The sequence below is a fragment of the Triturus cristatus genome, chromosome 8 (genome assembly GCF_964204655.1).
Source record: "Triturus cristatus chromosome 8, aTriCri1.1, whole genome shotgun sequence".
NCBI classification, from domain to species: Eukaryota; Metazoa; Chordata; class Amphibia; order Caudata; family Salamandridae; genus Triturus; species Triturus cristatus.
In genome coordinates, this window is record NC_140591.1 from 165,035,715 (window position 1) to 165,048,321 (window position 12,607).

The window sequence follows — 12,607 nt, forward strand, 5'->3', positions numbered from 1 at the left end:
CGTTGTAATGCCCACCCTGCATACATTATACCTGACGCAAGTATAATGTAGCGCAGGGGTTTACAAAGTGATGCATCTACCTAGATGCGTCACTTTGTAAATATGTGCAACAAGGTCCAATTTTTACGCCGCTGGTGCGTCACAAAAAGTGACGCACCTGAGGCGCAAAAGTGACGCAATAACTCATAAATAAGCCCCTCTGCACGCAGTGGGAAGGAGACAACAGACCTCCTCCATCCCTCGATGAGCCTTTTCTGTCCCAGGATCCTCACTGTCTCTTTATTGGAAAGATAAAGCTTTTGGTCATGTCCACAAACCTTGGTGAAACAAGGAACGGCTGGAAATTTGCCCCAACCTCCATAACTTCATGCCTCCTGGCTGCAGTCAAATACAACCTCAAACATCTGGCCGAGATTCATAATAGCAGCCTCACACAAGCTCAGAGAAGACAGTTTAGGACACACTTACAAGCTACTCATCTTAACCATGTTTTATTACAACACCACGTGAAATAGCTGCTTACAGATTGGATGAGAATTGAGATAAACTTTTGCAAGTCAGTCATCAGCAAGAACCTTGCTGTCTTCCTGCCTAAGGGCTATAAATAGTTAGGACGTCTGTACATGCATTTTAATTTAAGTATTTTCATTTCCTGACAGAGCACTCTAGATTTTGTTTGGGGTGTACAGTTCAGCTACAAGATGAGGTAGGCACTAGGAGTCATCGCTCCCCTGCTTCTTCTTCTGGAACTTTCTGAACTGAGACTGTATTGCCACCGCCGCGCGTTCTGTCTCTGGAGCTTCCATGTCAATGTCAAAATCCTCTTGAGCTTCTTTCTTCTGGTCATCTGCCAAAGAAGAACATTCCATTTAGTGCCGCAAAGAAGGGGTGATGGGTTACAATTTGGAGAACACACTACACAGAGCTCACCAACATGCCAAGCCTCTGAATCACAAAGTAACAAGCAGTACATTAGAGGAGTTCAAAGTGAGATGGAACAGGGAACAAGTTATATTACTTTTCAGGTCTCGCCTGAGCTAGCGCTTTAGCGCTGCTCCGGCGAGAGCTTTAGTAAATGGGGGATTTGGAAGTGCAAACTAGTGCTTTTCAGGCCTCCAAATACAGTGCATGTGCGCCGGGCACGCGCACTATTTGGCAGCCTGCCTGATCACTTTCGCGGCCGCTTTGATGTTCTCAGTGAGCCGCGCGGCTACTGAGCATCAAAGAGGCCGCGAAAGTGATCACTATTTGCCACCCCCTCACTTATCCCACTTCCTGCTTGCTTGTTTTTACTGTATCTCAATGGTCAAACAGTGACAATAATACACTCATGTTATAGCATCATTATGTATCGATCGCATAACACATAGCATTATTAGTTTTTTCTTGTATATAACACCACCCCCCCTCCTCCCGCACCGAAACTCAACACCACCATGGCGGAACAGGTAAATCAAAAGTAAAGCAGTATAATACATGTTCAGCAGTGTACAGCAGTGCAACAGCAATTTACATGACATTTGTTGATCTAATCGCAGCTTGTGTACAATCCTTCAGATTAGGTCAGGGTGCTCTAACAGGTACGTGCTAAGAGGTGCCCAGAAATCTTTTGGCCTAGAGACCTCAGATAGCTCCTCGGCATATGCATCAAGTTGTTCTTCACTGAAGACAAGATCTCTAATCCCTTAATCAGTGTTGAGGCTGCTTTGGCAAAGCAATGCGCAGCAACAGCACGTATAGCAAGCAGAGTGGCTATAGCAACTATGCGCCGGGTGCATGCTTTGTTTCCAGTTAGAAGCCCCAATAGTCACACCTCCGGCGTACTGTCCATATTTTCGATTGAATAAATGTCGTTATTACACAATCCATTTATTAGCATGTTATTAGTGCGATGTTTTTACGCCGCAAATACCATTACTTGCATGTTTTTACTGCAAATGCTTTTAGTTCGCAAATGCATAGCAATCTAACAAAAATTATTTTACTACGCAGAAAATGACCACGCATATCAATGTATCTCATACTGAGGGATCCCTGTGCACAGTTCTGTCCCGATTTCACCGAACGTACTTATTTCACGTGCACCGTGGTCTATGTTCTGAGATTTGTTGTCCCCTTCCGTTCCCACCAGCATCATTATTCCACAGACTCATTTTTCCGAAGAACTTTCCCTGTCCTCAAGGCTGTAGGTACAATGGCTCCCTGGGGCAGATGAATATTAATGGAGGCACTTCACACATGAGAAGAGTTGAAATAAACAAATGAAAAAAGGCAGGCATCTGCGGTAAACCACAGTCTGTGTTAGTTGGCTGTTTGACTAGGCAAGTTCTGGGGACGCGCTCACAAAGCCTCGTTCTGGATGAAGGGTCACTGCGTACAACAGACAACACAACTCCACCTGAAATGACCTTCTCTAATAGAACAAGCATTGGCTTAGCCAATAGGTCTCGCTTTTGGGACCTTAGAAGTATTTAGTTATGCAGCACAATATCCTTAGTGCAACAAAATCAACTGTTGCATGGCTAAACACTTATAAGGTCCCATAGGTGAGACCTATTGGCTATGCCAATGCTTGTTATTTTTATTGTTGAGTTGTGTGTTTTCTAATTCTGTTTACAGTTATGGTACTCTTTCTGAAGTTATAGCATACCTCAGTTCAATTCACAATTGTGGTGGCAGAATATCTGCTGTACAAATACCTGTAACATAACTTAGCAACCATACTTCATACTAACTTTGATTCTCTTTATTTTACTTGCGCTCCTGCTGAACTGAGAAGTATCTAAACTGCCACCTGTGACCTGTTTCAACCAAAGAAAGGATAATGCAAACCAACCCAGGAAGCCTCACACTTCTGACCACTCTTGTCTAATCCACACTCTTGGCCGGCGCCACTCTCCGACCCTCACTCATCACATCAGCAACTGCCGAAGCCACTCTCCGACCCATTGGCGTAGCTAGCGGGGGGCGGTCCGCCCCAGGCGGCACTATTTTGGGTGCGGACAAAGGCATTCAGATAAGGCTCAGCTTGCTTTCGTGGACGTTCGGGGACGGGCAGAGAAGGAATAGGACTCGGGCAATGTCCTCTTCTTTTTTGTGCTGGCAGCTGCCCCCCCCTCTTTTCCTATTATTCCCTCTCTTTCTGTCTTGCTACTCACTTGCTGAAAACCGTAACTTGAAGAAACGGTTCACACCCTCTTTCCTTCTTTTATTTAGTTGCTTCCCTGTGAAATGGATCCAAAAAAGAAAAACACTCTTGCGGGAAATGCCCTTTTTCTGACATTTTTCTATTCCAAAGTGCAGCGGGATGGAGAGAAATAGAAGGTTTTGAATATGAAAAATAAATACATAACTAAATAAAGCAAGACAGAGTGGTTGCAAAGTGGCCAGATTGGTTTTATTCACATCCAAACACATCAGCCTCACATTACAGACTTTGCAGTGAAGCGCTACTTTTGTTTTCCCGTCTTTCTTTGAACAGCATTGTTGTCCCCAGGTGGGGAAGTGCACCATTCCTGGAGGTACTGCAATACATATGGATGGATTGGAAAACAAAATGTGTACCATAGCTCTGTTTATGGATGTGGTCTTTTTAAACCATACTGCTTACGTTTATTAAGGATATAAGCAATGGACATTGAAACGGTTCCCTTCAGGGCCCTGTAGTCATGTCCTTAACTTCTCAGGTAAAACCACTCGCTGATTTCTGAATAGTGAGTGAGAGATCGTTAAGGTAACCATGTTGTTTCTGCTTACATTTCACATGCTTTACTTAATCTTGCATTCCCTATGAGTGTTTGCTTTTACTTTTTTTTTTTAGGCAGCATAATACTCTTATCAAGTGCATAATTTGAATTGAGCCACATCCAAGTGTTTATAGCGGGCACAATTAGATTGTAGCTGAAGGCAGTGCGAGTTTCTCTCAGTGGGGCAGTATGGTGTTCAGTGGGGGAGAGGATGCGGCACTATGGCCAGAGCTGTCAAATTTGGAACTGGGGAACTGGGTTCCGCCTTCATGACCAGTCCACCAGACCACTCTACTGAGGGAGCATATTATCATGTTAGACCTTACAAGGCCCCACTAGACCTTAGAAGGCTTGATGTCTTAGCACAAGCAGGTGTACCCTAGTGGTGTCAATTGTGAGTTAACCTTGAAGGCCTGTCCACCACAATACATACTGAAGTTCATCTCCAGTCTTGCGGGCAGGCCTACGAAGCAGCACACCCTAGAGCAACAGTGATCCAGTCACTGTGACTCTGTCACTGAGGTCACATGAACCTTGAGCAGGTTAGGGCGGTGCGGACGGTGTGACCGCACTGGGTACCTATTTCGGGTGGGTGCGTAGTGTTTGCAAGTATATTATGGTTTACAAAAAAACTTGCTGCCACCTTCCTGGCCTCCAGCAGTTTTCAGAAACAATAAAAATGTCATGATAACTTCAGTGATTAATGTTCTTTCTAGAGAGATCTGAGTTTTGTCTAGTGGAAGGGTTGACTCCTGAAAAGGTAGCACAGAGGGTTAATATGCCTGCTGCAAAGAACATGTACCATGCAGATCACAAAGTGCACTGCTTTAATGGGGGGACCATGATGAATGGTCATTTAATGTAGATGATGAATCCCTGAACAGTGTCATGTATGTGCATTTTTGCATTGTGCTGAGGGGATTACCAGGTAATTGTTCACGCAGCTCTCTGATGGATGTCACATGCGGCTTTTCTGAGTCCCCAGATAGCTCATGCAGTCTGTGTGTTCTCTTTTGTACTGCCAGTCACTGCCAATCACCGGTGTATTCAACTGTGTAGCCTTGGACCGTGTCATGTATGTGCATGTAACTTGCATGATCGAGGTAACTATTAGCGGCGATACCACGTGTCTCTTGGTCCTCTTTCAAGTGCTTGCCGTCCTTTTACACCAGCAACCCCCCTCCCCCCCACCCCCCCAGGGGCGGCAATCTGAGGGATATCCCCGGGCGCCACAAGCTCTAGCTACGCCTCTGCTCCAACCCTCACCCATCACATCAGCAACTGCCGAAGCCACTCTCCGACCTCACTCACCACATCTGCAACAGGCCCACTATTTATATTGTTTCAATCTGACCTCAGCACTGGCTCCCAGGCCGCCTAATCGGCTCATTTTTCAGACACGTATCATTTGCACGACTTAATTCTTTAGGTGAAGAGCTCACACCTCATTATGCTCATGTTTTGGCTATCCCTTGCTTGGAGCCAGAGCCATGCTTGATCGCAGCAGCGGGCCACGGTCTAGTGCTGCCACAGCTCAAGGATAAACCTGTGTGGGTGCAGAAGTAGGGGTGATTGCCTGGAAAGGCTGCATCTACCAGGGACACATCCTGAAAGACCAATCAGTCATCTGGAGGCCGCAAATGCCTTGCTATAAAACCTATCTGCTATAGGGAAGGGCCACAAATGCAGAAGTCGCCCTGACTACTATGACAGGATCTGCTGTGCTACATTTGTTTGGCAAATCCCGTTCCAAAGGGCCACAGACATAAACTGTGCCTGACCTTCCCCACCACGACTGCTTCATAACCAACAACCAGGTAACACAGGACTCTGACTACTGTCAGAAGAGAGGGACAGGTGGGCGCAGAAGATTTGAGGTTGAGGACCTGACACATATCTGCCCAGATTAATATTGAGGGTAAAAACGAGCGAACTAAGTGAACATCTGAATCAGTGGTGCTGGCATAAAATAATCTGTACCCATGCCTGACTCATGCCCCTGCCACAGAATACTGGGGGATTATAACTGAGGTAGAGAGAACAGGTGAGAGGGTGTAGCACTCACAGGAGTTCTGTAATCAATTTTAGCAATGTAGCAAGGATGCCACGGGCGCTGGTGGAAGCAGGGGAAATTGCCCCTTTGATTGCTGTTAAGGAAGTAAAATAAAGCATTATCATGGTTCAATGGACTCCTCAGGGCTCTGAGCCCAGTGTCACTGCACCTGCTGCACTGATTCGTTGTTACACCCTGATCACATTTTTTTGTATATTATTTAATTTGGCGGTGTACTTAAAAGCCCTTTCTTATACATAAAACAGTCAGTAGTCTGGATGTTGAGTTGTTGTGTCTGTTATTTGGCTCTTAGGTTCAAAGCCCGAGCCCCCACACTACCTCCCTGAGAAGCCTGCAACTGCCCGCCTTTGATATCCTGAGAGTCAAGGGCAGAAAGGGTTGTACTTGACCCAGTTTGTCAAGCTATAGTACCACTTGCTCTCCATGACCACCACAATTCCAAGCTGCACCCAAGGTCCACGCTCAGTCTTTAGTCCACGCTGAGTGTTTAACCAGAACCTGATGCTAAATCTGTACTCAAAGCTTAACATGAATTCCATGCTCAAGGTGGACTCCACAATCATTATTTATTTGCTCTGGGTTCAGCCTGAGATCCACATGCAACCGCAACTCCATGCTCAACCTGAACTCCCTGATCCGCTTTCATTCCAGGCCCAAACTCAACTCCGTACTTAGCTTGTACTTAATTGGAATTCAATTCTCAAACAGAACTCTACATGCAATCTGACCTCCATATACAAACTGTAATCCAACGTAAATCTGTAACCCACATGAAATCTGTCCTTCAAATTAAATGTGAACTTTACCTGCGGCTCAAACTCTGTGATCAAACTGAACTCATCAGTCCCATCTCAGCTTGAAGCTAACCTTACCTCTAGACCATCTCTTCCACTCTCACCCTCTACCTGAGCTAACCTAACATCCTATCCTGCTCCCCCAAACCCAAAATGAACTCCCTTTCCTGACCTTAATCTTCTCCTTACCAAACATTCTGCACTTAAACTTGAATATAAGTGGCCTTGAAGTTACACTGTCAGCTGTGGAAACAACAACCTCACTTTTAATCCCATATTACTCACTTGATCATAACATAGTATATAAAGGCTAGGAGCAGTTAGAATCTGGTTATCTCCCAAACTTATACAGAACTATTAATAGCGTCTGAACTCCTGCTCTTAACTTGAACTACTGCTCTGTGATCCGCACCCATCTGAACTAACATGTTCAGTGGACCCCACTCTCTTCCTGGACTCCACTATTTATCTGAGACTTCATTAAGTAGGCACCCTGGGTGCCTGGCTTACAACCGAGGGCACATCAAACAAGACAATTAGGCAGGATGGGATAGAATAGAAATTAAACATGAAGATGAAACCAAGTTCGATAAAGTGGCCTGACAAATTGTTCACTATGTTTACCTACATCAAATTTGCTGAATGGTACTTGTTAGACCTGTCAACCTTAGGGTGGTCTTTCCCCAAACATTTTGCCTTAATCCTCCATTTTGATCTAATTTTTGTTGGCCTTAGGACTCGGTGCACTTTACCACTGCTAACCAATGCTAAAGTGAGTGTGCTCTCTCCTTTAAACATGGTGAAATTGTATTACACCCAATTGGCACATTTAACTTACCTGTAAGTCCTTAGTAAAGTGGTACTACATGTACCCAAGGCCTGCATCACTCTTTGTGCCGTGCACTTAAGTAGCCCTTTGAGCATGTCTCAGGGCTGTCATTGCAGCCTGCAGGTGCAGCTATAAACTGTTAGTTCAACATGGCAAAACAAACCTTTTGGCAGGCATTCAGCTTGCTTTTTAATACATATAAGTCATCCATAGGGTAAGCTCTAAACAGCTCATAGAGCAGGGTGCAGTGTATTTAAAACATTGGACATGTGCATTTCACTTTTACATCCCCTGGAAGTGAAAAACTCTTACATTTGTTTTTCACTAATGTAAGGCTTACCTTTTCGATAGGATAACATCGGGGTACCTTATTACATTTATTACTTGACAAATTTCAATTGGGAGCAGGTTGGGATGTGGAGTTTGGTGTTTAAAGAATTGTAATTTGAACCCTTAATTAATGGTAAAGTTGGATTTTAAGTGACAATTCTGAAAATGCCACTTTTAGAAAATTGAAAAAGAACAGAGCATCTAGCTGTCATATTACAGCGCTGTTTTCTACTTAGACTACGATCAAACACATAGGGGCCGATTCACAGAACTAACTTAAGACAAAATCCTAATCTTACTACTTTTGGTATTCACAGAAGTTAGGATTTTGTCTTAAGTTTGTCTTAAGACGAACTTAAGACAGACTTATGACAGATTTAAGACAAACTTAAGACAAACTTAAGACAGACTTAAGACAAACTTAAGACAAACTTAAGACAGACTTAAGACAGACTTAAGACAAACTTAAGACAAAATCCTAACTTCTGTGAATACCAAAAGTAGTAAGTTTAGGATTTTGTCTTAAGTTAGTTCTGTGAATCGGGCCCTGATTGTATTGGTCTTCGTATTTTATTAAAGTTATCTTTTTAGAACTAGTTTCGAAAAACCATTTCGTTTAGTCTTGTAAGCCAGGAACAAGGACAACACTATTCGTTGTAACAAAAAACATATGGACAATATCACAGACATTACAAATATGACAAAAGAATTGATTGCACATGATTTGCAGTATTCAACCAGTCATTATTTACACAGCAAAAATAATCTTGATTTTTGGTTGAGTTTGAAATTCAATCAATTGTTGCTGACCAAAGGGAACAAGTGTTCAAGCTCATAAGGTATGCAGACTTCCAAATAGTTCCCTTAGAGCGAATCCTATTTCCATGCTAATGTTTCCTAAATGGTGAATAGTGCTGACGCGTTTCAAATCCCAATATAATCCTTGGGAAGGATAAGGAGGCCAGCCAAGGACTAGTTGGATTGCCTCCTTATCAAAGCATCAGTGACAGAAAAGGCTCTAACCAACTTGAACCCAGCACCTGGACTCTACCTGTTTTGAGTCTTGCCCTCTTCCCCCCAAGTGGTGCAACCCCAGCACTGGACCCTTGGGCCCATGAGACCACAGCTGGTCTCAGCCAGCCCAGCTGTGGTCTCATGGGCAGAACTGATGCAGCACAAACTGACCTAGAGTGACTCATCACTTTGTAGCCTCACTACCAAACCCCCGCTGCGCAATGAATTTGAACTCATCCTAACGCAGAACTTTGCATTGCAAGCCTGTGTCAATGGCATCCTCTATGAAAATTTAGGGTTTCACAACGCAAGCCTCATTGATGGCTTCATTGGGACCGCCGCTGCGCAACTCTTTCTTGACGCAGGACCTCGCATTGCCGCCCACACTTCCTCAGAAAAGCCTTGGCACAATGCATCTTCGACACAGGATCTCTTACCGCTCTGCAACCAGGATAAAAGGTACTTTGTTCAGCGGGCCTAACTTGGTCCCTGTATCCGGCTCCATCATGGTTGCCCTGACTTAGTCCCGGTGTGGCATGACCAGATAACCACAGTTGGCACTTTGTGCTTTTAGGCACTATTTTCTCTTAAATCTTTTAAATATCTTTGGTACTAGTCATTGGATTTTTGTCGTTTTAGTGTCAATTTATCACATTTTGATTTTTTTTGTGTTGTGTTTTAACTTAATTATTGTTTGTGTCCTACATAGATACTTCAAACATTGCCTCTAAGTTAAGCCTGACTGCTTTGTGCAAGCTACCAGAGGGTTAAGCACAGCTTAATGTGAGGTTTGCTTGTGCTTCACCCTTTACAGAAATTTTGGTTACCGCTTGAGTAGGATTTCACCCCCCTCAACCAGTAAGCCAGTTTCCTACAGTACTGTAAAACCTTTTTAAAGGTGTTTTGCTTCATCCACTCACTATTCACCTTTGTGCATTTTACATTTAATCTCTGCCCATCATAAGGCTCTACATTAACACAAAATTAATGACTTAGTCAGTGGCATCACACAAAATAATGGAGCTCCAACTGCAGAATGTGATGAGGGGCCCCTCAGTCTACTATGTCTTAGAAATCTTCCTTGGCCTTTTGGCAGAAAAGGGGGCCCCTTGCTCTACAGGGGCTGCTGGATTCTGCATTATGCCTCTGGACCTAGGACCCTATTTATGGACAAATAACACAATGCAGCACAGAATGTCACCATGCTGCACTGCATTACAGGGAAAGGGCAGGAATATGCTGTATGTGAAAGAATACGATGAGTTCCTGCCTCTGTCCCTGCGCTGGCGCTGTTTTGGCTGCCTAGCGCCAACGCAGGCACCCTTGCACACCATGGTGCAAGGGTGCCTGTGTTGCATGAAGGATTGTTTTTGTCAGTGCTTGAAATGGGGGAAAAAAAAGTGCAGGTACTCTGTAGCAGAGTACCTGCTTTTTTCTGAGAAGTGCCGGTACTCTCCAATTAAAAGTATTGCATTTCTCTTGAGAAGTGCCAGTACTCTCCTCCTCAAAATATAAAAGTACCGGTACTCCGTACCGGAGAGTACCGGCCCATTTAAAGCACTGGTTTTTGTGTAGGATGGGACACCTTCCAGCACAAAAACAATCCCCTGAGGGATTTTCCTCTTTTTATATGCGCTGCAGAATACAGCACACATAGAAAGAGGAAGTAACGAGGAGAAATAAAGATAATACTCCTTGATACATCGCACCTGAGAAGGTCTGTCGTTCTGGTGCATGCCCAGGTCTACCACCTTTGGTAAGTCTAGGAATGCATCAAACTAGGGGAGTTTTGTGGGAACACTTTTCCAGGGCAGAGTAACGCAACGCAAAGTGGCCTTGTGTGGCTTCATAACTCATTTTTGAGTTGCGTCGGGCATGCACCATGTTTGCGTGGTGCTAGTGTGATGCAACTGGCCTCATAAACATGGCCCCTCATGTATAAAATTCCCGCATATGTTTCTGCTGCATAGTGTGTAACCGCCCCCAAGCTTTGGCAAGACATTCTTCATGACAAAGATATCCAATAATATTACACATTCAGTATTCCTGTCTGTTTCCTGTGCAGTAGAGATGCCTGAACACATACAATCGTTTTATGAGACGAGAACAATAACTGAAGGAACATAAATTCCCCCAAATGAAAGGAAAACATATTTCTCATTGACTTTTTAATTTTTAACACGCTCGCCGAGAGAGAGCCTGTTTAAAAAGTAATAGCAAACCATAGAACAATGCTATAAATTTACGAGCCCGCTTCCAAGTTTAAATGCCTAATGTGCCCCTGACTCGGATACAATATTGATCATCGGAAAACCTCCTCTGCGTGAAGATGCAAACACAATTTCTCAGTGACCTCGACCTGTCAGGGGCTCCAAGGCGTGGGCTCTGTAACGAGTTTAGTAAATTGCCTCTGGCGTTGTTATCCCACGCGTGGGATATTTGCATGCAAATCTCAAATGGCCACAACAAATCTTTGCAGCCTGATGTTTATTGGAGGGCTGGTCGTGCTAATGCTTGGGGCTGTCACGATGATGTAAGTGCCTAATAGCATCTCCTGCTAAATGTGGGAGGCAAAATGTCAGACAGCGGAGAGCCCAGCTGAGCACAATTGCATATTAGGTTAACCATGTTTGTGGGTTAGGATGCATTAAAATAAAGACATCTTCCTCACATCTGAAGCAAGAATGGGAGCGCTATTTAATGGCACTTGTGGTTTCTTAGAACACTGTGGCATTTTAGCTGATAACACCCGCTCCACAGTTCTTTAAATGGAAATTTAAAGTGCCCTAGTTACAGTACGTGTTTGCTCCTGAGAAGTGCAGGTACCCTCCCATCCATTGAATGTATGGTGGAAGTGCTGAGAAGTGCAGGCACTGTCCCATTAGATGTATGGTAGAAGTGCTGAGAAGTGCAGGTACTGTCCCATTAGATGTATAGTAGAAGTGCTGAGAAGTGCAGGTACTGTCCAATTAGATGTATGGCATAAATGCTGAGAAGTGCATTTACTATCCCATTAGATGTATGGTAGCAGTGTTGAAAAGTGGAGGTACTGTACCAGTAGATGTATGGTAGAAGTGCTGAGAAGTGCAGGTACTGTCCCATTAGATTTATGGTAGAAGTTCTGAGAAGTGCATTTACTGTCCAATTAGATGTATGGTAGAAGTGCTGAGAAGTGCAGGGACTGTCCCACTAGATGTATGGTAGAAGTGCTGAGAAGTGTAGGTACTGTCCCATTAGATTTATGGTAGAAGTGCTGAGAAGAGCATTTACTGTCCCATTAGATGTATGGTAGAAGTGCTGAGAAGAGCATTTACTGTCCCATTAGATGTATGGTAGAAGTGCTGAGAAGTGCAGGTACTGTCCCATTAGGTGTATGGTAGCAGTGCTGAGAAGTGCAGGTACTGTCCTAGTAGATGTATGGTAGAAGTGCTGAGAAGTGCATTTACTGTCCCATTAGATGTATGGTAGAAGTGCATTTACTGTTCCATTAGATGTATGGTAGAAGTGCTAAAGAGTGCAGGTACCGTCCCATTCGATGTATGGTTGAAGTGCTGAGAAGTGTAGGTACTTTCCCTTCCAAATTAAAGAAGTGCAGGTACTCAGTACCGGACAGTACCTGCCTATAAAGGGCACTGTCGCTAAAGGTTTTGTAAATGAATTTGTGCAACACAAAAGTAACACTATAAGCCTTTGATACCTGTTTAAAAATACAAATTGTTCCCACTGCCTTTTTAAAAAGAAAAATAGGAAATCATAAAGACTTTATTTGTGGATGATAGTGATTTTATGGAAATCAATAGAGCACAGTTGATGCTGGTAC

General features: G+C 43.9%; 1 protein-coding gene across 1 annotated transcript in view; it reads right to left on the reverse strand.

The window, feature by feature from the left end:
• Window positions 1-475: 475 nt before the first annotated feature.
• PCP4 (Purkinje cell protein 4) overlaps window positions 476-12,607 on the reverse strand; it is a 205,804-nt gene continuing 193,672 nt past the window's right edge. The window contains exon 3 of the mRNA XM_085624040.1: window positions 476-847. Within this exon, the coding sequence (XP_085480166.1) occupies window positions 714-847 (134 nt within the window). The 3' untranslated portion in view covers window positions 476-713. The remainder of the gene's footprint in view (window positions 848-12,607) is intronic.